The sequence below is a fragment of the Podarcis erhardii genome (assembly GCF_964252035.2).
Source record: "Podarcis erhardii genome assembly, chromosome: 14".
NCBI lineage: Eukaryota > Metazoa > Chordata > Lepidosauria > Squamata > Lacertidae > Podarcis > Podarcis erhardii.
The window spans coordinates 25,507,377-25,529,876 of NC_138503.1; the positions used below are offsets into that span (position 1 = coordinate 25,507,377).

The 22,500-nt window shown below is 43.2% G+C and overlaps 1 protein-coding gene across 1 annotated transcript in view; it reads right to left on the minus strand.

Annotated features, from left to right (window-relative positions):
• SV2B (synaptic vesicle glycoprotein 2B) overlaps positions 1–22,500 on the minus strand; it is a 76,185-nt gene that overhangs the window by 33,532 nt on the left and 20,153 nt on the right. The window contains exon 2 of the mRNA XM_081838940.1: positions 7,418–8,298. Coding sequence (XP_081695066.1) covers positions 7,418–7,910 — 493 coding nt within the window. The 5' untranslated portion in view covers positions 7,911–8,298. The remainder of the gene's footprint in view (positions 1–7,417; positions 8,299–22,500) is intronic.

A 22,500-nucleotide genomic window follows, 5' to 3' on the forward strand; every position in this document is an offset into this window, starting at 1 on the left:
CTTAAATTTATTTTTAATATCTTCTGCATATCCAGATTAACTTAGTTTGTTCATTTATTCATCTACTTTAGATATATACTCTTAAGAAACTGCAGGTTATTACAATAATCCTGCCAGTGTTCTTATCTGTTTACAATTTATCTGTAAATATTCAATAAACCATTTCCATTCTTTTATAAAAAGTTTGTTATCTTGATTTCTTATTTTTTTTCCAGTAAGTTTTGCCATTTCTGCATCTTCCATAAGTTTTTGTATCCATTCTTCCTTTGCTGGGACTACTACTTTTTTTTTCCCATTTTGGGGCAAGTAACATTCTTGCCTCTGTAGTAGCATACATAAATAAGTTTCTATACAGTTTAGGTAGTTCTGTCCCTATAATTTTGATTTTTAAAAATCTGTTTTTCCCAAAAGAATTCTTTTTCTTTTGTTTTTCCCAAAAGAATTCTTTTGGGAATAATTTTGATTTTTAAAAATCAGAGAGGTTCACAGTATAAAAATAGAAAATAAAAACACAAAATAGATAATAAAAAACAAAAGCGCAACAAACCCATACCACCCCACAAAGACATTTAAAAGGGCATAGAATTTTAATCAGCCCAAGTCCTGGTTGAAGAGAAATGTTTCCGCCTGGTACCTAAAGATAATGAAGGTGACAGACAAGCCTCCCTGAGGAGAGCATTTCACAAGTGGGGAGCCACTGCTGAAAAGGCCTATTCTCTTTTGCCATGCTCTGGACCTCTCATGGAGGAGGCACCCAACGAAGGGTGATTGTAAGGTTGAGGTCGCTTCATATGGGAAGAGGTGGTCCTTTGAGGTATTGAGAGCCTAAGCCATTTAAGGCTTCATAGGTCAAAACCAGCAATTTGAATTGGGCCTTGAAACTACAGTGGTACCTTGGGTTAAGAACTTAATTCATTCTGGAGGTCTGTTCTTAACCTGAAACTGTTCTTAATCCGAGGTACCACTTTAGCTAATGGGGCCTCCCGCTGCCACCGCACCTCCACCGCACAATTTCTATTCTCATCCTGAAGCAAAGTTCTTAACCCAAGGTACTATTTCTGGGTTAGTGGAGTCTGTAACCTGAAGCATCTGTAACCCAAGGTACCACTGTAATTTGCAGCCAGCGCAGGATCGGTGTAATATGCTCAAACCATCTTGCCCCAGTGAGAATCCTGGCTGCCAGATTCTTCACCAGGCTGAGGTTTCTGAACCATCTTCAGAGGCAGCCTCACGTATAACACATAACATTAGGCTACCCTGTGCAGATAGAGGGCCACCAGCCAAAGTTGATGGAAGGCACTCCATACCACTGCGGCTACCCGAACCTCAAGCGACAACAAAGGATCCAGAAGTACCCCGAAGCTACACAGCTGCTCCTTCAGAGGAGGTGTAACCCCATCAAGAGCAGGCAACCTCCCATCTATCCGGTTCAGTGAACAACCCACTAAAAGAGCCTCAAGTCTTATCCTGACTGAGCTTCAATTTGTTAACTCTCATGCAGACCATTACCAAGGGAAGACATCCATTGCCCCACCTGGAAAAGTAAAGCTATGTATCATCCTATGCCCTTTTAAAATGTGGTTTTTTTGCAGGGGGGGGGCTATTGGGATGTTGCTTTTATTTTTATTATGTATTTTGTGGTTTTTACATCTTGATTTTATTCTGTGAACTGCCCTGAGACCCCCAGGTATAGGGCGGTATATAAATTCAATAAATCATCATCATCATCAGCGTATTGCTGACAACATACTCCAAAACTCTAGATAACCCCACTCGGTGGTTTCATGTAGATGTTAAACAGCATGGGGGATGAAATCAAACCTTGAGGAACATTGAAGGCTCTAATGGGCCGAAGAGCACTCCCCTCTTGTTCATTTCAAGTTGGTAAGCAAAAAATAAACCCTTTTTAAAAAATGTAAGAATAGCATTGGGTTGATTAGACTGGGACTTTGCATACATCTGAGCTTTAATGTAAGTATTACTGTCTTTACCCTGTGTGTTTCCCTCTGATTTCACTACTTTCACTCCACACACACAATGCATGAACCTGCTAGCTCAGGATAATACTTTCTGCCTCTGATTCAGATGCATCTGACCTAGTCCACAAAAGCTTATGCCATAATGAAATCTGTTCGTCTTTAAGGTGCCACAACACTCTGTTTTTCAGGCAGAACACGGAAAGTGGCACCAACTTCTGGTAGAACACTTTGCTGGTTTGCAGTAGACCAGAGACGGTTTCTTATTCCTTACTATTTAACAATAGCAACAAAACAACTTTCTACATCTAAACTAGAATACTGAAACAAAGAAAACTCCAGGAGTGGACTTGTGCAGGAAAAGGCCATAAGTTCAGTTCAGTTCTGATGTCAAAAAACCTAATACCTGGGCTCAGAATGTGTTCAGGGACACAGCGGTCTTTCATTCTAACTCTCTGTTTTTTGTACCCGAATTTGGAGTTCTGGTAAAAACTATAAAGTAGGTCTGACAGATCTGAAGTCTTTGCCCTAATCAGCTAACCTAACAATGGTTTCTAGTCTTCTCTACAAAGCTCTTCTCCACCACCACCACCACCACCTCTCTCTCTCTCTCTCTCTCTCTCTCTCTCTCTCTCTCTCTCTCTCTCTTCATTTTCTCCACTGCCTCAGTTCAGCCTTGGATGGAGATTCTTTTTCATACTCACAGCCTGATCAGTGCAATCCTGCCAGGGCCACACATAAAACAATGCTGGGCAGACTGTTCTCTTAGCATTGGGCCGAAGGAGACAGTGACATCTGGCAGATTGGAACACAAATAATCCCAGCAGGGACAAGCAAGCTGGGCTGAATCGCCCCTGCCAGGTGCAGAAATATCCGACTGATTTATGAGACTCTGAAAGGGAGAGCATAAAAATGGAAAGGCCTTGGATTCGCTAGCATTTCTTTGTTTGAATAAACAGAGCTGGACGCAAACTTAAAGACCTGCTGCAACCTAGGTAAAAGAAGAAAATGAAGTAGTGCAACCTGAAATCACATGTTTGTGGTGCAAGGTGCAATTCGGGGGGGGGGGTTCAATTCACTTTGCATTTAAAGGCAAACTGACCTAATTCACACTTTCCAAAACAATACAAGAAATGAAACACAGTCACCATATGGTCCACCTTTCAAAATTCACACTTCTCTGAATTTTGCACTACACTTCTCCAACCTTGCAACTTTTACAAAAATGCATATATTGGGGGAAGGCATGCATTGGGGAAAAATAGTGAAAGTAACTTTCGAAAGTGTTATATTTGGGGAAACTGCTTGCCAAAAATATATGTGTAAATGACTCAAAACTGAATACGGAAATGTGTTTACCAGGGGGGAAATGCACTAAAATGCAGACCAATTTTCATTTACAAATTGCTACAGGAACTGTTTTGGGGGAAGCCATGGCTGTTTTAAAGTGGCATGATGCTGCTTCAGCTGTATAGTGCAGATGTGGTAAGATAGAAAGATATAGAGGGATATCCAACAAAATTATACTCATAGTAGACCTACTGAAATTTATGGACCCAAGTCCACTTATTTCAATGGGTCTATTCTATGAATTAGTTGGATACAGTACATACAAACACGCACACACACAAACACAAAGACCTCTATCTATCTATCATCTATCATCTATCTATGTATATCTATTGTTACTTTTAATTGTAGCAATTACATTGTGATGGTAAATCATCTCCATCAGTAAAGGATTGATTAAGATGTAGTCTAAAAAGAAACAGATCCCTTTAATTATGCTTGCTTCTTCTTTTTTAAGATAAGACCTTTTCTAACATTCCATTGTTCCTACTTCTAACAAAGATCCATTGCAATCTTTCCCTCTTTCCCTCTTCTCTCCCCACACTCCCCGCCCATCTTAAGTTACTCACTTTGTCTTTCTTCTCATGTCCCCCTCGTTAAAGGTCTGGGCAAAGAGAGGTCCTTCTCATGCATTAACATGAGGACAAAGCCAGAAGGCTGACTCCTCTCCAGCTGGAACGGAACCAGTCCTGCCTCCTAATCAAAAATATGGCTTGAAAGGGGGCCAGGGGAGAGTATTATCCCAAATGAACTCCCGGGTGTGAAAAAGAGGTACGGAATAAGAAGCCATGCACGTCTAGCACTGAGATGCAACAGTTATTCAAACACAGTAATGGAGAAAGGGTGCAAACTGATCTTAAGGTATGGAGATTGAGTAACGGAGAGAAACTAAAATGGACAGATTTGACTATCTCTTGCTGCAACGGGCGAGGGAATCCAAAATCCACTGTAAGACAATACTGAAGACTCTTTGACGTTGGGGGTGGGAAATCAAAATGCAGAAGCTTTTGTTGTTGTTTAGTCATTTAGTCATGTCCGACTCTTCGTGACCCCATGGACCAGAGCACGCCAGGCCCTCCGGTCTTTCGCTGCCTCCCGCAGTTTGGTCAAACTCATGTTTGTATCTTCGAGAACACTGTCCAACCATCTCGTCCTCTGTCATCCCCTTCTCCTTGTGCCCTCCATCTTTCCCAACATCAGGGTCTTTTTCAGGGAGTCTTCTCTTCTCATGAGTATTGGAGCCTCAGCTTCACGATCTGTCCTTCCAGTGAGCACTCAAGGCTGCAGAAGCTATATATATGCATTTTGCAGGGTTGGGCCTTGGCTGTGGCAGCCTCTCCTCTCCCTTGCCTGTTCTCCAGCAGCCACTGTGAGCTGCCCAAGGGAGGAAGATGGCAGCGGCAGCCATGGAGAGGCAACAGGGGAGCACATTCACAGTCACCACTGCCACCCCTGATGCTTAGGACAAGCACTGGCTCATCCACCTCCCTGGTGGCAATGGCACTGGTGGGGAAAACAGGGATATTCTGGGATCAGATCAGAAGCCATGGTGGCTTTTGTAATTCCGGGATTGACCCTAGAAAACAGGGACACTTTGAGGGTATGGATCATAGCCATCATGGCCGAATCCTCGTGGAGACAGAGAACTGGGCCAGATGGTTCCCCGTTTCATCTGATCAAGCAAGGCTCTTCTTTTCTTTTTTTTTAAAAAATATTTTTTTAAATGTTGATTAGCTTGTGGAACAGCATCTTCAATCTACAAACATTATTTGAACTCATCAAACTTGCCATGTTTGGAAATTGGAAGAGGGAAGATGGGGCATACCTATTTTCACACATTACTAAATATTTAATATTTTGCCATGGAGAAAAAGATCTGCAGTTTGGACCTGTGTGTCATGAAAAAATGCAAAATGTTCACTGTGAGATATGCAGTTTCTCTCTCCCCACCCCCCACCCCCAGGAGAGAGTGAGAAGGAGTGGGGAAAATCTGTTTATAATATCAGGCCATCTGCTTTCTTGTTTAGTCAGCTCCCTGGTGTGTTTGTGTACGTCTTGTTGGCATGATGGACAATCTAGCATATACATTGTGCGGATTGTTGGAAGCGCAGCAGCAGGGATCATTAGGTGTGTGACTTAAGGGTTAATTCTGTTACTGTTAAAGTCAGCTAGCCAAGAGGAGGATGAGTGAAAGTGTTGCTTAGCAACCAGAATGAATGGCAAGATCTTCACATTGAGGTAGCACACACCCCATTGGCTATGTACTGTAGTTCTGAGGGAGATTTTCCTATGTGTGTTTGGCTGAATGTCTTCTTGCTATGTGCAAGGCTTGAACTAAGAAAGTTTCCACACACGCTCACATACCTCTCTCTATCCTCCATCCAGACAACTAATAAACATTTTCAGACTTCAAGGATATATTTCACCCTGGCAAAAACACTCAAGGAGTGTGCAGAGCATGGCCTGAAGAGAGGGATGGTGTCCTGGGAATATTTCCCAAGGGCCAGTTAGCCTGGCCGCTCTTAGCCTGGATGTTTAGCCTGGAGAAGAGGAGGTTAAGGGATGATATGGTAGCCATGTTCAAATATATAAAAGGATGTCACATTGAGGAGGGAGAAAGGTTGTTTTCTGCTGCTCCAGAGAAGTGGACACGGAGCAATGGTTCCAAACTACAAGAAAGAAGATTCCACCTAAACATTAGGAAGAACTTCCTGACAGTAAGAGCTGTTCGACAGTGGAATTTGCTGCCAAGGAGTGTGGTGGAGTCTCCTTCTTTGGAGGTCTTTAAGCAGAGGCTTGACAACCATATGTCAGGAGTGCTCTGATGGTGTTTCCTGCTTGGCAGGGGGTTGGACTCGATGACCCTTGTGGTCTCTTCCAACTCTATGATTCTATGATTCTATGATTCTATGATTCTATGATTCTTCTGTTTTACTTGGTTAGCAGCTGGGATAGAGCTGAATACCTGTTGATTCCTGTCAGATGTGTCACACCAAATTTCCCAAACAGAGTTCTGTCCCCACATTCATAATCATATGTAGAATTTGGCTTAATGAACCAGCCCAACCTGCCTGAAACTTTTCAAATACATTATCAACAATCAACCTTACAACAATTTACGTTTTTTCATAGATAATCACTTCAGGATGTTTCATGGAAAGGAAGGAAGGAAGGAAGGAAGGAAGGAAGGAAGGAAGGTAGGTTAATAAAAGCAGGGGTGGGTAACCTTTGACCCACAGGCTTAAGTTGGTCTGACCAGCATCCTCAATTGGCCTGCAAGGCCATTTCAGCCAAGCCACAACTAAACCCGATATATGTATATACATATACAAGTGCTGCACAAAGGGCTTGATGGGTTCCATTGGTGAAAAGAAACACTCCATTTTGATAAAAAGCACTTCCCCCCTTCCTAAGGAGGAGGTTTGTATTCAAAGCACTTCCTCCAGCACTTTGAATATAAATTCCTTTCTCTGCAAAAACTTCAAAGGGTTCCCTTTAATTGACCATCAGCTGATTACTGGTAACCGTGAGGTTCTTTGAGATGCGCCCCCATGCATCTTCCAAAGAGGTTGTGTTATAGCAATGTCTTCTGAACTTTGGCAGGTGTCATTATGGTATAATAATAATAATAATAATAATTTATTATTTGTACCCCACCCATCTGGCTGGGTTTCCCCAGCCACTCTGGGCGGCTTCCATAAAAACCAGAGATACACTAAAATATCACAGATTAAAAACTTCCCTGAACAGGGCTGCCTTAAGATGTCTTCTGAATGTCAGGTAGTTATTTATCGCTTTGACATCTGATGGTACCATATGATTGGCATGCCCCACCCCCTGTCAAAGTTGGCCTGCTACAAGTAGGGAGGGAGAAAGATCTGCCCTCCCCCCCCAAAAAAAAATTGTACCTGTAAGGAGAAATTTGAGGAAACCACCAAGAGAATGTTCATTCAGCTTTGACTTCTAGTGGGTCTGCACCCTACTGGGAGCTAGAGGACATTAAGAATCAAATAGAGGATGCTATTCCAAGCAGTTTCAAATTATCCTACAGCTAGCCTCATGGCATGTGGCTGAAGAGAAGAGGGACTTACCTAGCATTCCTTTGTTGGAGCGTGACAAGCACATATCCTTCTCAGCGCTGGGTAGAACGAAGCCAACCACAAAGACCTCCACCCCATCTGCCATCAGTGCCAAGCCGAGGACAGTAAACAGCATCCATTGGAAGCGTCCATGACCGCATTCCTCAATGATGTTTTCGTACTGGTGGGCCAGCTGCTCCTCATCCTCCATCTTCTCCGCCATGAGGTCGGCGTGGTCTCTGAACTCATCAGCCACTTCTGGGGCTTTCTTCTTCTTCTGTTTCTTGAGGTCATCTGGGTGAGGGATGCCCTGGTACTCTCCTTCATAGACTTCATCATCTTCATCGTGCCCTTCAGTAGCATCGCTTTGAGCATCTTCCTCTTGAGCTGGCTCCTCCCCACTTTGATAATATCCATCATTGGGAGCATAACCTCCATAGCCGCCATCTTGGTACCGGTAATCATCGGAAACTTGGTTCACTTTGTTTCTTTGGCCATCATCCATTTTGAGTCTATATGTCTAGATATATTTAGCACAGTGTGTGGTTTTTATACTCTAACGTACTATATGCTATTTCTTTTTTTAGTTGTCCAATTTGTGCTGTTAGCTACACAAGCATAGCTTCTCCTTTGGAGACTGTCTTGATGTGCAATAAAAATGCCACGATTCTGAGAAAGCTCTCTGCTGGCGTTGTTGTTAATTAGGAACGGTATCCTCCCAGAGAACCATTGTATAGTACTTTAAAAAATCTCAGCGCTGCCTTATCATCTGTTTTACTTCTTTCAGCTATCAAGAGATATGGAAGGGATCAGCAATTTGGTATGACCAGGTACCGGTGGGGTTTGGGAGGTTGTTGACTTTGGTGATTCATTCTGCCATGGAAGGTCAAGCCCTGGGGAAGAAAAAGAAAACAACAATGACTTGAAAATGCAAGGAAAGGTCTCAGCAAAAGGCAGGCTGCATCTGATGGGAAGCTTGTTTTTAATTGCAGAGGCACATAAAGGAACACAATATTATGGCACACAGACATAAAGGTGCATTTATCTTATTGGTAGAGACAGTAAAAGAATTCATCTGGTTCATTTTTTTAAAAAAGAACCACCTGATTTGCACTTTTCAGCTCTCAGCTCAACTAGCATATCAAATGCGTATAAAATGCATATTTTGGGGCTAAGATGCATACAAAAAAATGTGCATTTTAGGAAAGTGTGCATATGTTGCAGAGGGAAATGCATGTGAGCACAACACAATTTTTCATGCAGGGTTTTGTTTTTTTTTTTAAAAAAAAAACATTTCCAGATTGATGATGAAACACAACAGAATACAACTACAAAAGTGACATGAACTGTAAGTGGACCAATATATTCGTTCCTAGTTATCTCGGTAAACTATTGATTTATTTGATTTTAATTAATTTTTATAATGAAATATTTTTAGAATGTGTGATTATTTGATTGTTTGATTATTTGATTATTGTTAGCCACCCTGAGCCCGGCTTCAGCTGGGGAGGGCGGGATATAAATAAAATTATTATTATTATTATTATTTATTATTATTATTATTATTATTATTATTATTATTTATTTACAGCATAAAAACACACACACAAAATATGTCAGGCTTACAGTTTACAGTATAAAAACATAAAATGCATAACATAATAACAAATGAAACAATACCCACCCACAGTTTGAAAGACCATAGATTGTTTAATTAGCCAAAGGCCTAGGAGAAGAGATTTTTGATTTTTTTGCCATATAAAAGCACCAGATTTTGCCAAATAAAAGCACCAGATGAGCTTCCTTGTGGAGAGCATTCCATAAATGGGGAGGCACTGCAGAAAAGGCCTGTGTTGCCACTCTCCAGACCTCTGATGGAGGGGGCACACAAAGAAGGACTTCTATGATTCTGTAATAATTCAACATATTTGGTACCACTGCTTCTGTTTTAAAAGAAACCCCCAACTTTCTACTCCTCATAAGACCAGGAAAATAGACATTCAATAGACATTCAAGTGTTTCCACAATGAATGATGAACTATCTGAAGGGAAAGGAAGGACCAAAGGTGATTTTCAGAGGTTTCTTGGTGACAGGGTGGGGTGGTCAAGTTCCATTGCCCTTCGTAACTCCTTAGCATCCTTCCATGAGCAAAAGGAACAGAAATCATGTGCAAAATAAGTCCAGTTCTGCCAACAAGGAAATTCAAAGGCAGTAGCTTTGAAGAAACAGTCAAGGAAGGAAGGAAGGAGAGTTTCAGCTAGACTTTGTGGAGCAGCTCACAGATAAGAGAATCAGGGTAGATGAAATGTTTTCCACAGACTCTGCAGCATCTTCAAGAAGACAAAAATAAATGATTGAGACAGCTTGCCAATTGCTTACATGTTTCCCTCACTACCACAGGCACAGCATTTCAGTACAGCACAGTTGTCCCCAGAACACTGGGAGAAGTCCAAGTCCTACCACCAGCCGGACGTTCTGCAGTCTTTGAAAACAAGTTGTGAGCAAGGTTGGGGGATAGAATATAGAAGAAGGAACAATGGGGTGTTTTAGGTGATCCATGCCTAATCCATGGGGTCCCTACAACATGAAGTCAGCACCCCATCCCCATCGCTGCTCTGCTGGCATGCACAAATTATGCTCTAGGTGTCTAAAATCCTGCACATACATGCAGAATCTGTGCAGTCATTCCCCAGATTAAATCTTTGAGTCAAGAACACAATTGCACATAAAGAAGTTTGGGTCTACTTTTTCATCTCCCTGCTGCCAGCATGTACAGAATTTCATTTGCTTATCCCAAGCTGCTAGCATGTGAAGCAGATCAGGGAAAGCCAAGTCTGCCCGGTAGTAAGGCCACCACCCTCTAGTCCTCCAGTCCTGAGCCAAGGGAAGCTCAGGTTGTTTCTGGGTGTTCTTGGGATTCACAAAGACAAGAGCCAAGCAGTCCAGTCACTGTCTTCTGAACCCCAAGAGCACAAATTACTCAATAGTGTATGACCAGGTGGGTAGGTGCCAGATTCAGAGCTGAGCTTACTCCAAGAAGGCACATGAGGAATGAATGCAATGCTTTATTGTGGAGGTTATAAACAAAATAATAATAATAATAGACGCTTAAGAATGGCTAACAGTATAAAGACAACTTTGGGGTTTCGAGTACAGAACAAAATAACTGTCAAAGCTCCATGAAAGCTTTTCCTCCCCGAGTTGCAGCAAGAGCAGAGAAACAAGGTGAAGTCCTTTTTTAATGAGTTTTGTTCGATCCTAATAGTGAGACAAACAAACGCAACAAGCCTTAACATGGTGTTGCTCCAAACTGGGCTCCTCCTCCCAGCTTCCTAGCAACAGCATCTCCCTTTACGGTGGCTGCTTATAGCCAAAACTCTGATTCCATTGTTCCTGCACCCTTAATGAATGTCGAGTTCTGGGAGGAGGAGGATCAGAAATACTCTCCAGTGACAATGTGTCAGGTGGCTGCTCTGCTGCAATTCCTGCCCCCTTCTTCTAACACTTCCCAACTATTTTGTTCGTCTCTCTCTGACCTGTGTCCTTCTTCGTCCCCCTCAATCCCCTGCTGTAAATCAATGCTGCATTCTTCTTCTCCTGCAGCGTCAGGAGAAGGGGGGGGTGATCTCCACCACTCCTCCTCCGTCTCTCTCTCTTGAGTCCATTCCCTGACAATAACAAAAGCTAGCCTGCCACAGAACCCACCAGCAGGCTGCATCTAGGCACATGTGGCTCTTGCAATTCAGGCAACTGCATCCTAAACACACATGGGACTCTATGAGTGTTGTCCATCAGGGGTGTCATCTAGGGGAGCAGGGGGCCAAAAGCCCCCAAAAATGTTCAAGGAGAGGGCTGGGGCCCCTCAAAATTCTGTGGTGACCATATGCACACACTGTGTGATGTGCTCACCTGACTTGCACATGCCATGGGACATTCTTGCATCACTCACACATGTCGTGGGGCACGCCCAACAGCATGCATGAGTGACATCAGCACAGACTGCAGTGTGGGCACATGGCATGCACACATCACACAACCCTAGCTCCCTAAATTGCGGGGGCAAGCCAGAGCGCTTGCAGTTCATAATTTGGGCATCTCCACGTAGATGTGTGAGAGAAGAGGAGAACAGCAGTACAGCCAGATATGACTTTTCAGGTATAGTCTGAACTCACCCTAGGCTAACCATGTTACTGTGATGCCCCATTCACAGCATGGATGTGCACATCACTTCAGTGAATGTATATGGGTTGGGAAGGGCAGGATTCCAAAAATGAAAATGAAGCAAGAACAACTGGCACGAATTGGTCTCTCTCTCTCTCTCTCTCTCTCTCTCTCTCTCTCTCACACACACACACACACACACACACATGCCCCACTCCCCTTTTGCACAGAGAAATGTTTTGCCTTAACAGGAACACTGTATTCTTGTGCCCCCAAAGGTTGGGAAAGACTCATTGCCCAAAACCTGGGAGGACGGCTGCCTGTCAGTGTAGACAATACCAAGCTGGATGGACCAAGGTTCCAACTCAGTATAAGGCAGCTTTAGTTTTATTTATTAAATTTCTATGCCACCCTTCAGCCAATCACAGGTCGGTTTACAATATGGAAACACAACAATGCATAACATAGAAAGAAACAAAAGCAATAACTCCTTATAGACCTTCAGACCAAGAATCGTAGGTCACTGGTAGAGCATTTGCTTGGCATGTAGAAGGTCCCAGGTTCAGTCCCGCATGGCACCTCCAGGTAGGGCTGGGAAAGACTCCCTGCCTGAAATCCTGGGGAGCCAACAGCAGTCTGTGTGGACAAAACTAAGTCTGATGGACTAAAGTTCTGACTCAGCAGGAAGCAGCTTCCTGTGCTCCTATGGCTCTGGAGCTGAGGGACACACCTCCTAAATCTAGATTCTGGTGCAGCCACCCACAGTTCCAGACCAGACCAGACATGAAGGTCTTTGCATGGGAGGCTTTCTCAGTTTGAGGGCTGTATTTCCTTGTGGGTAATGTCCCCTGGGCTGCATGCCAGTGGTGGGCAGGGAGGAGATGCAAAAGGTGGGTGAGAAGTAAAATTGGTGTGGCAATGGATGGAACTCCCTTGGTATAGTAGGTTATAGTCCATCCATGCAAAAACCAGATTTAGACCTAGAGAGTAGGGCAGAGGCTCCAACTTGAGCTCAAGATTGAGGGGGCCCAGCGTGCGTTGCTCATGTGTGATGTCATATGTGTAACATATGACATGCACCTCACATCATCAGGAGGAGGCTGAGCCCAGAGCCCAGCATGTGCCATGCTCAGCTCTGTGCTTGGCCTCTTCCACTCCCTCAACATTGAGAAGACCTATTGGCCCCATAGATCTGGCATCCCTGGAGTGGCAGAAGAAGGAAGGAAGGAAGGAAGGAAGGAAGGAAGGAAGGAAGGAAGGAAGGAAGGAAGGAAGGAAGGAAGGAAGGAAGATGAAGCAGGCCCAGTTAGGGCTTAAGGGGGCAACATATGATTTTATTTATTGTTTATCTCTTGCATTTATATTCCACATTTTCTTCCAAGGAGCTCAACGCTATGAACATGGTTCTCCCCTCCCCATTTTATCCTCACAACAACTCTGTGAAGTAGCTTAGGCTGAGAGGCAGTGACTGGTCCAAAGTCACTACTTGAGCTGCACAACCAAGGGGGGATTTGAACCCTTGTCTCCCAGGGCCTGGTCTGACACTCTACTACAACACACTGCCTCTCAGACATAGCCTAAGGGTAGTCCAGGGGACCTGACAGAGAGGCCTGTCTCTCTGTTCTCTAGCACCAGTACAAACTGCACACTAGATAGCATACCATCACAACATTACGTAGCTTAGCTGTGGTTCCTGTGTTGCAGGGGGTTGGACTAGATGACCCTTGGAACCCATCCAGCTCTACACACAGAGAGAAACTTTGCATAGAATATGTGCAAACAGAGGGAAAAGATGACAGTGTTGGCACTCAGCAGATCCAGGCCCTGACTCAACCATGCCAGTGGCTTGGAGCAGAAGCATGTTCGTTGTAATTAAATTGCTTTCTAAGACAGAATCATTTGTTGTTGTTGTTTATGGTGTTTTGTTTTTTGATCTTTTGTACACACACAGCAGATAAGTGCAACTCCCATTTCATTACCAGTGCCCCACCGGCCCTGGAAATAATGAATTTCAACCAGGCCCGTGAATAGTGGAAAGCAAATTGTATCAAAACTGCTTAACACCCTGCAACTCCTGCTTTGCATAGGATAGCTGGAAGAAAGACGACGAGAGAGGAGAAAATGTGCAAACAATTTATAACTGGGGCGGGTGAGGAATCTAGCTCTTCCCTTCTCTTGAGTTTTCGGCTCTTAACGTGCAAAAAACAACATTAGCTGGGCTATGATTGCTTCCTTCAATTCCTTGAAAAACGAATAATTTTGGGGATACTTCTGCAGTGCCCTGGGGTAGTTTATTTCATTTGGATGAAATGAAAGAAAAACAAACGGCGGCATATTTTGACTTGGGCTTTACAGAGTTTCCTGCCCTGTTCAAACCCCTCGTGACTTGTTTTCTGCCCCTAACATCATCCCCTGGAACTTGACATGGGCTGTGGGTGGATTTGATGGCAGAAAATAAAATAGCTTCAAGCAATAACATTTTTAAAAATAAGAAAAAGACAGCTTGGCTTAAAAGCAGTCAGCAAAGCGACATTCCTTCAAGCCTTTAAATTTAACCTTTGTCGTTTCAGTGGCTTTTCTGATTTTTTTTAAAAATGGATTGTTTGGGTTTTTAAAGGTGAAGCAATAGGTTTCTTCAGAACATCAATTAAAAAAAGAAAAATAAAGAACCATGGAAAAGGTTGTGTTTTTCAGAGCATGAGCAGCTGATTCCTGCTTCCTGCCACTTTGGATTCATATCACTGCTCCCAAAAATGCTAGGTTGTTTTTCTATTAAATACATGCTTCTCTTCCTAAAAAGGAGGCACTGTAGCCCTTGTTAACATTCAGAGTAGAGAGAATGCTACCTGCTACTAGCAGAGTTCTGAGATCTTTAAATTAAGCCTAGGAAACCTTGGTCAAGCAACAGGAATCATCTAAAAGTAGAGTTCTATTTTGGTAGCAACTTGGGACAGAACAATCCTAACTTCACAAAGAGTCTGAAATGGTAAAGACTGGCCAGGAAAGAAATCTTGGGGTGATAGTGGACAGCTGAGTGAAATGTTGAGCCTGCTGTGACCTAAAAAGGGGCATTTTCTGCTACTCTTCCTGTGCTAGTATGGAATGCCATCCCTTCTTTTGTAATGCCCTGAATTCCCCAGGAAGAGTGATTGGTTGTTAAACCACTCTGTGTGTTAAGTTGCGGGTGAACATATCAGACGACACAGCGATTCTTCAAACAGCTCTTGTTTATTCACAGGCCAGAACAGAACTGAACTGAAGGGTTCAGCCAGCCTGCTTATATAGAGGTCCACTAGAATGAAACAGTAACCATTTTCTGTAACTATCCAATCACTGAACGTCACTTTCGATCTCTTATTTGCATATGTGGACCTGAACTATCTACAGTATCCCCCTGCTGGCCCAGGGTGAGAACTTCAGTACATAACACTGTGGATTGTAGCTCTGTGTGGGGAATGAGGATCTCCCAACAACTCTCAGCACCTTTACCAAACTACACTTCCCAGGATTCTTTGGGAGAAGCCATGACTGTTAAAGTGGCAGCGTACTGCTATAAATGTATATTGCAGATGTGGCCTTAGTTTGCACGGTTTAATTTGGGAACATAATTTTTTGCATCTGACTCCCCTGTTAAGATTTTCTTCCCCTTTCTTTGACCCCTCATGCATTTGTTTGTCCATTTTAAAATATGTATATGCTTCCCTTTACCAAACCAATTCCAGGGAGGTAGGCTTGCCATAGGTCAGGAAAATTCCTGAGACCTCCGGGTATAGGGCGGTATATAAATTCAATGAATGAATGAATGAATGAATGAATGACATGTCCTGATTTGGGGGTATAAAAGTAGCATCAGGGGGGAATTTTGCCAAATTGGCAAAATGTCAGGGAAAACCCAGATGTATGGAAAAAGCAGTAGAAACAGCTCAAAAAGCTTAAAATCACTATATTTGGTGGTTTTACTTTTTAAAATATGGCAACCCTAGGGAAGGTGAATTATAAATCATGAATTATATAAGTCATGAATTACTAAAATATACAATAAAACCATAACATGAGCAAGAATATGAGGCTAAGGCAAATAAAAATACCCGAGAAAACAGAAATGCTATAATTTGACGCCAAAAAGTTGTGTGTGAGAGAGATGCACAAATAGGAGATGACCCTGCATGTCTCTCTACTCAGCCTTCCCCATCCCAGTGACCTTCAAATGCTTTTGGACTACAACTCCCATCATCCCTCACCATTGGCCATGCTGGTTGTGGCTGATGGAAGTTGGAGTCCAAAAAACCTCTTGGCTAGCATCAGGATGGGGAAGACTGCTCTAGTCCATGAAAGTTTCATGTTCAGAAGTCGCTCAGTACGCAAGCTCATGACCGGCACTTTATTATTATTCCAGTTCTGACTTTCCGTTTTCCCCCCAGCATTGCGAGAGAAAGGCAAGCTGCAAAGAGATGACTTTCCTCCAATATTCATGTGTATCTTTTTTAAAAAAGGAGGATTGATCTCATGTGACCAATCCATTTAAACATTGCATGGCCCCTATACCACTCTGCATAATGCATTACCAACAGGAATTACTTTAGATGCTCACATTATTCCCATGTCCCATGAAGACCTACAAATCACTCCCTATTGAAAGTTGTAGCAAAAATAGTGTCAGCAAGTTGGGTGACTAATGTTTCTCTCCTCTTCTGACCTTCCTCCCCTCCCTCAAAATAAAACTCCCTTTATAATTATTTTGTTTGTTTCTTGTTCTCTTTTCTATCTTGGATTTATCTTATCTTATCATCTTATCTTATCTTTTCTTCTTTCATTTATTTATTTATTTAAATAGTGACTAAATTGCATCTATTGATCATCATTCCCAGAAATAGCCGCACAGAGCTTGACTGCTGGGTGCTATCAGACAGTGACTCTTGGATTATTGACCCAATAGTAGAGAACCCTTCACAGCCTGTATTGGAGACAGATATGTTATATGGGGTAATATTCAGGGGCAGCAACTTCCTGAGTAGGTTGCTAAAACCCAGTCATAGGGGATAGATTTTGCACTTGCAAGATGATGCTTTGAATATTGGCTAAGAGAGTTTTCTGTGGCTGCTGTCAGGCTGAAGAGCGAAAAACCTCAGATTACTCCAGCAGTACTTAAATAACAGTAGAAGAAGGCAAGTAATGTGTCTGATGGATGTGATATTGCCAGTTATAAGAACTCTCCATAGGGTTTATTAAGTGAGCTATCTGTGCTATAAGATCCTATGTTAGTAGCTGCGTGATACAGTTTGGAGGCGCCGAAAGGCATTTGAAGGTCATTGTGATAACATGGGCTGATTCCAAGAGGCAAATTTCAGCACCATGGACAGTGGACTGGTACTTGCGTGCCTAGAGAAATGGGAAAACAAGGTAGGCCATCGCTCCATTTATCACTATAGTATCACCAAGTTGCTTTTTAAGACTCTGTGTTAGCTCTCCCACAGCTAGAGTCACATACTCCCTTGGTTCAAATTACAGGTTGGCAGAAGGTCAAAGAAGATGCATCTTTGGCAAGGTAGGCAAGCAAGGGAGTGAAAAGAGAGGCAGAGCTCAAATCCTGCTGGAATATATTAGCAAACCGAGTCCATGAATTATTTAAAGGAGCCATTTTGCTACCAAAAATATCACTGCAGAGATTATTTTGCCTGAAATGCCAGTCTGTAGCTAGAAGAACCCATGTTTGTTGATCATTTTTCTTGTATGTGTGTGGGGAGGACGGGGGAGTATGACAAGTATAATGAGGTATTTTATGCTATTGTTGCAGTACGGTAATCTGTTTTCTTGAAGGACAAGTGATCACAGCTGAGGAGGAGTAATTTGTCTTGACAAAAACTTTTAAAGCTACAAGCAAGCTACTTGCCTATCAGATACTGTCCTAGGTGCTGAAATTTTCCTCTCGGTCTCCTACCTCCATCGCTACCATCGTGCAAGGGGTGGAGTTACAGAGAAAGAAAGCACTTTCTGGGGGAGGCGGAGCCTTCATAATTATTGCACATCCATACAAAATGGTACTGAAAACATGTAATGCAAATTTGAGTTTTAAAACACATTTAAAGAGCAACCCTTCCCCCAAGTTTATGGAACTGCACCCACAATTCAAATATTCTTGTAGATTCCAGGAGTTATTTACTGAGCATGCACTCTGATACATTCACACAAAACATGTGTGGAGGTTATGCAACATTGCCTATTTATTGAACATTTATCATGATACGTTAGTGCTGACATTATAGGTCATTGCCAGCTACTAGTTGTTCCCCATGAAATTTTCTGTCGTTTTACTTATCAGACTTTGTGGGGTTGGGGCGGGGGGGGGGGGAATATTAGTGCTATATAGTGCAAGTTAACAGCAACATTTTTGTACATACAAACAGCCTATCTAGAAACAGCTTTCTACTGACTGAAGGTGATCCCTCACTTTCATGAATGCAGTGGGAGTATCCATGGAGGGGGGGAATGGTCTAAAATATTTGCCTCTACCCTCAAAAATTAAAAGTTCTCCAAGGCCAGAGGCTTTCAATGTGGTGCCTACAGATGCCTTCCCTTGAGACCACAGGGATCTCTCTTCCACAGCAACCCGCCCCCCCCCAAAAGAAGACCTGAAAGAATCAATCTATTGTAGCCAATAGCATAGCTATGTTTGTGGGCTATGATTGGTTTCAGAGTGTGATGCCCTTGACAGTTTCTCTGGTTCAAATATGCACCTACAGGCCCTGAAAGGTTGACAACAAATAAAAAGAATACCAAGTTCATTTAGTGAAGGGTATGGCATTTTAGGAAATCAACATATATTAGCATGACCCATCAATCACAAGTAAGCAAAAACTAATGATGATCATCCATGTTCTCCATTAAGCTGCATACCTGCAGCCGTTAATTATGTTGTTATACTGCTGATCGCATGGTCAGTGCTGTTGTGCAGGATGAGGCTCACCTATATTTGTTCAATGAATGTGCTATAATAGCCAGTTCCCTTTTAATAGCTCTTAATGTGTTTCAGGCATCAAAGTATTGTAGAACAATAATGAAGCGGAGGGAAAGAGAGATCACAAACCTGGATATCTACATTTTATTCAAAGAAAATAGAAAAAAATTGAAGAGGTGGGAGGTGGGAACAGAAGCATGCCTCTTCTCATAGATTTCAAGTAAAAATAAAACCCTAATACTCCAGGGATGCTGCCCCATAATGTTCAGTTTGAACCTCAGCTGAGCATTGCATCTCCCATAGAACCCAGGGCTTTCAAATGAAGCTGAACGCTGAGATGGCTTTAGAAGACAATTAGGCCATTGCTCTGTCCCAGCTCCTGCCAACCTAGCAGTTCGAAAGCACGCCAGTGCAAGTAGATAAATAGGTACTACTGTGACGGGAAAGTAAACAGTGTTTCCATGCGTTCTGGCTTTCATCACGCCATTCCGTTGTGCCAGAAGCAATTTAGTCATGCCGGCCACATGATCCAGAAAGCTGTTTGTGGACACACACTGGCTCCCCGGCCTGAAAGCGAGATGAGTGTCACAACCCCATAGTTGCCTTTGACTGGACTTAACCATCCAGGGGTCCTTTACCTATTTTTATTATCATTTTTAATTCATATTCCCAAATAGGTGATTAGAACCGTTCAACCCACTGTTAGATTTGAGTCTCTTAAACCAATCTGTACTAAAAGCACCTCCATAGATACCTTACATTTCCTCTCCGAAACAGTGTAATCCAATGAACGATTTCATAATTCAATTTAATATAGTGACAGGTGTCCTTCAATTGCATGTATGTCTAATACTTCAGGAATCCTGAGCCATATGAGTAAGAGGGTTCTTTGCATATAAAGGGGATTCTTAGAATGTAATTACTTTCCCATCCCTCCCCCAATGATTATTTCAAGAAGTTCATATTCCACATCACTTTAATTTTTATTTTATTCTTAAGAACAGCTTTTTGCAGAAAAGTAAGAGCTGGTTGGGTGGTGGTGGAGGAGGTTGTTTGTTTGTGATTAGAAAAGAGTAGCAGAAGTTTTTGTCTGATTTTTAAGGAATTGTGGTATTTTTAAGTCTGACATTTTAGAAGTGTGAATACTTGAAAAGATTGACTAACAGCATTATGGCCAATAATAAGTTAGCAGAATGTTCCTGCAACAGGCGATGCAAACAGATCCCATTGGTCTTACTGGAAGAAAAATCTGTAGCCTTATTTCAAAGCCAGAATGCTGGGGAAATTGTGCAGTTGTTATTTGAAAGCTCTGGCTTGCAGGAGAAAAAATGTCAGGGGCAAAGTCACAACCCCATTCAGCAAATAGTTCACACAAACATATCACATATCTCTCCCTTTCCCATGTGCACACACACACACACCCCAATGGTCCCCATTTCATCCATTTCCCAAAATTTCCGAGGGTTGAGTCCAATTCATAGAATTATGTGTAGAACACATGGCTTATGCAGGGGTTACATTCCAGGGATTGTGCCTAAAGCCAAATTGTGTATAGTCAAAACACATTGGATTAAATTGCGGGTGGGATTGCCAAAGTCATTTTCCCCAGAACCCCATCCCCTTTTAATTTTTTCTGTCAAAATTGTCATGTGTATGATGCTGAATTTGCACAAGTTAAATGTGTGTAAGCTGCAGGCTTACTGTACTGCAAAACACAGTAAGACATAAATCTGCCCGCAGCTACTACCAGATAAAGTACATATACGATTGCAGCCTTAAGTCACAAAATAATGGATAGATCTATCTTGGGCCTTCATGGATTGTATGGTTTCTTCCCCCCACCCCCTACAGCAGACTTGCTCTTTGGTTTTATTGAATTTTTCTTTTTCCATTGTGCTGTTTAATTTTTCATTATGTCCAATGGGTAGGATCCAGCTGGTATTCTTGCACTCACTGCAGGGCTTTTAGTGAAGGTTGGTGGTTTTTTGTTATTTCCACCTGCAGCTGCCCACACCACCTCCAACCTTGTTCTCCAGAGACCTCAACTTTCTGGAGCTCATTTCAGGTGGTGCTAGTAGGGGCTGGAGTGGGGAAGGCGAACTACCAAAAACCATCTCGCCTCCTCCAGAATCATTTGCTTTTCAGCATATGCTACCAAGGTGGAGAGGGCTATTTGCAATTTTTGTGAGCGACAGACTTCTGGACCTGTTTGCAAGGCTGATTCTGAGGAATGTAGCCTCGGAACTGAATTATAGTCCGTCCACATATTCCCACTACTCTGACAATCTAAAAACAGAGAAAGAGTATCAGCAATTTTGTCAAAAGCAAGATCCCAGCCATAGATGCTGATGAGCCACGAATCTAAACATTATAGCTAAAACATATTAGGTAAAATTTAGTCACAGAATTTAGCACAGCCATACTGGCTGGGGCTGATGGGAATTCTAGTCCAAAACATCTGGAGGGCACCAGGTTGAGAGAGACTGTCCATCATCGACAGGCTTAAACAAGTGCCCAGTGAATGCAACACAACCATTTTGCAGGAGAGTGAAAAATCTGTCTTCCCACTCTGACAGTCTCTCAGCAACATGAGGATCTGAGCCCCTTAATTCCCTGCCTTTCTGCCTGCTTCATTCCATCTCTACTCTTATGGATTGTCAGACGAGAGTCCGTGCCTGAGAATCCGCAGTGAGGGGGTTCCCTGCAGTATGATGTCACGGAGAGAGAAAAAGTTGGCTCAGCTCGCCAATCAGGTGGTTTATTCTTCCGCTGGAGTAAACCCATGCATTTGCCTGACTCCTGCTGTCTTTTTTCCCTGGGCTTATCCACACTTCCTCTTGTCCCACTGCTTTCCCCCAGGGAAAACCACTCCTTCGTATTCTCTGGATTGACATTTGCTCTGATTTAGAGCTAAAGAGCAGGTTTTCCCTCAGAAAGGAGCAGGGCAAGGGGGAAATGCTTAGACCCATGCCTAGAAAGCATAAGTCAAGTGGCAAACCGCTTGGACCCCATTCTTTCTAAGCATGGCACAGCTTATCCTTCTAGCCCACCAGCCCACCCAACCCCTGCCTGTCCAGTTACATCCAGCCAGTTGTCCGTCTCACCCTCATCTCAATGCTGACATGATGTCTTGGCAGGGCTGCCTTAAGCATATGCGGCACCAGGTGCAAAGATCTGCCTGGTGCCCCCCCCCCAGTTGCCCAGTCCCAGGCACGCAGGAGGGCGGAGCCAGATGGCTGCCTCAGCATCTCGCTGGCTCAGTTGCCCGCAAACTCGTGACACAGAGCCCACTGTAGTGCTCCAACCAACGGATGGGCTCTTCCCCGGACTCAACTCTTGGGCCCTGGACTCTCAGCCTGGTGCCCCTGAGAGCCTGCGCCTGGGTGCCCCGCACCCCTAGCACCTATGGGTAAGATGGCCCTGTGTCTTAGGCATTTGGCAAAGAGAAGAAGCTGAGGGTTACCATGACAAAGCACTTCCCTCCTCACCCCCTCTCTTCCTCACCTCTTTCCCATCTTGTCTCCCTGAATTTCTATTTCTCTCCATAGAGTGTGTCTAGTCGTCTGCTGCATTGGGAACTATATTACATGGTAATGATTAAAATATCGTGGCAGTACTAACAGTTCAGCAATTAACAATTTGTTTCAAATGCATCAGGGAAAATTAAGCATGCATAAGGTTTACCAACAACAGGCCAATACACATCCCAAACTACAGTGGTACCTCGGGTTATAGACACTTCAGGTTACAGTCGCTTCAGGTTACATACGCTTCAGGTTACAGACTCCACTAACCCAGAAATAGTACCTCGGGTTAAGAACTTTGCTTCAGGATGAGAACAGAAATCGTGCAGCGGCGTGGCAGCAGCGGGAGGCCCCATTAGCTGAAGTGGTTAAGAACAGTTTCAGGTTAAGAATGGACCTCCAGAACGAATTAAGTTCTTAACCTGAGGTACCACTGTATACCTAAAGCTGATGA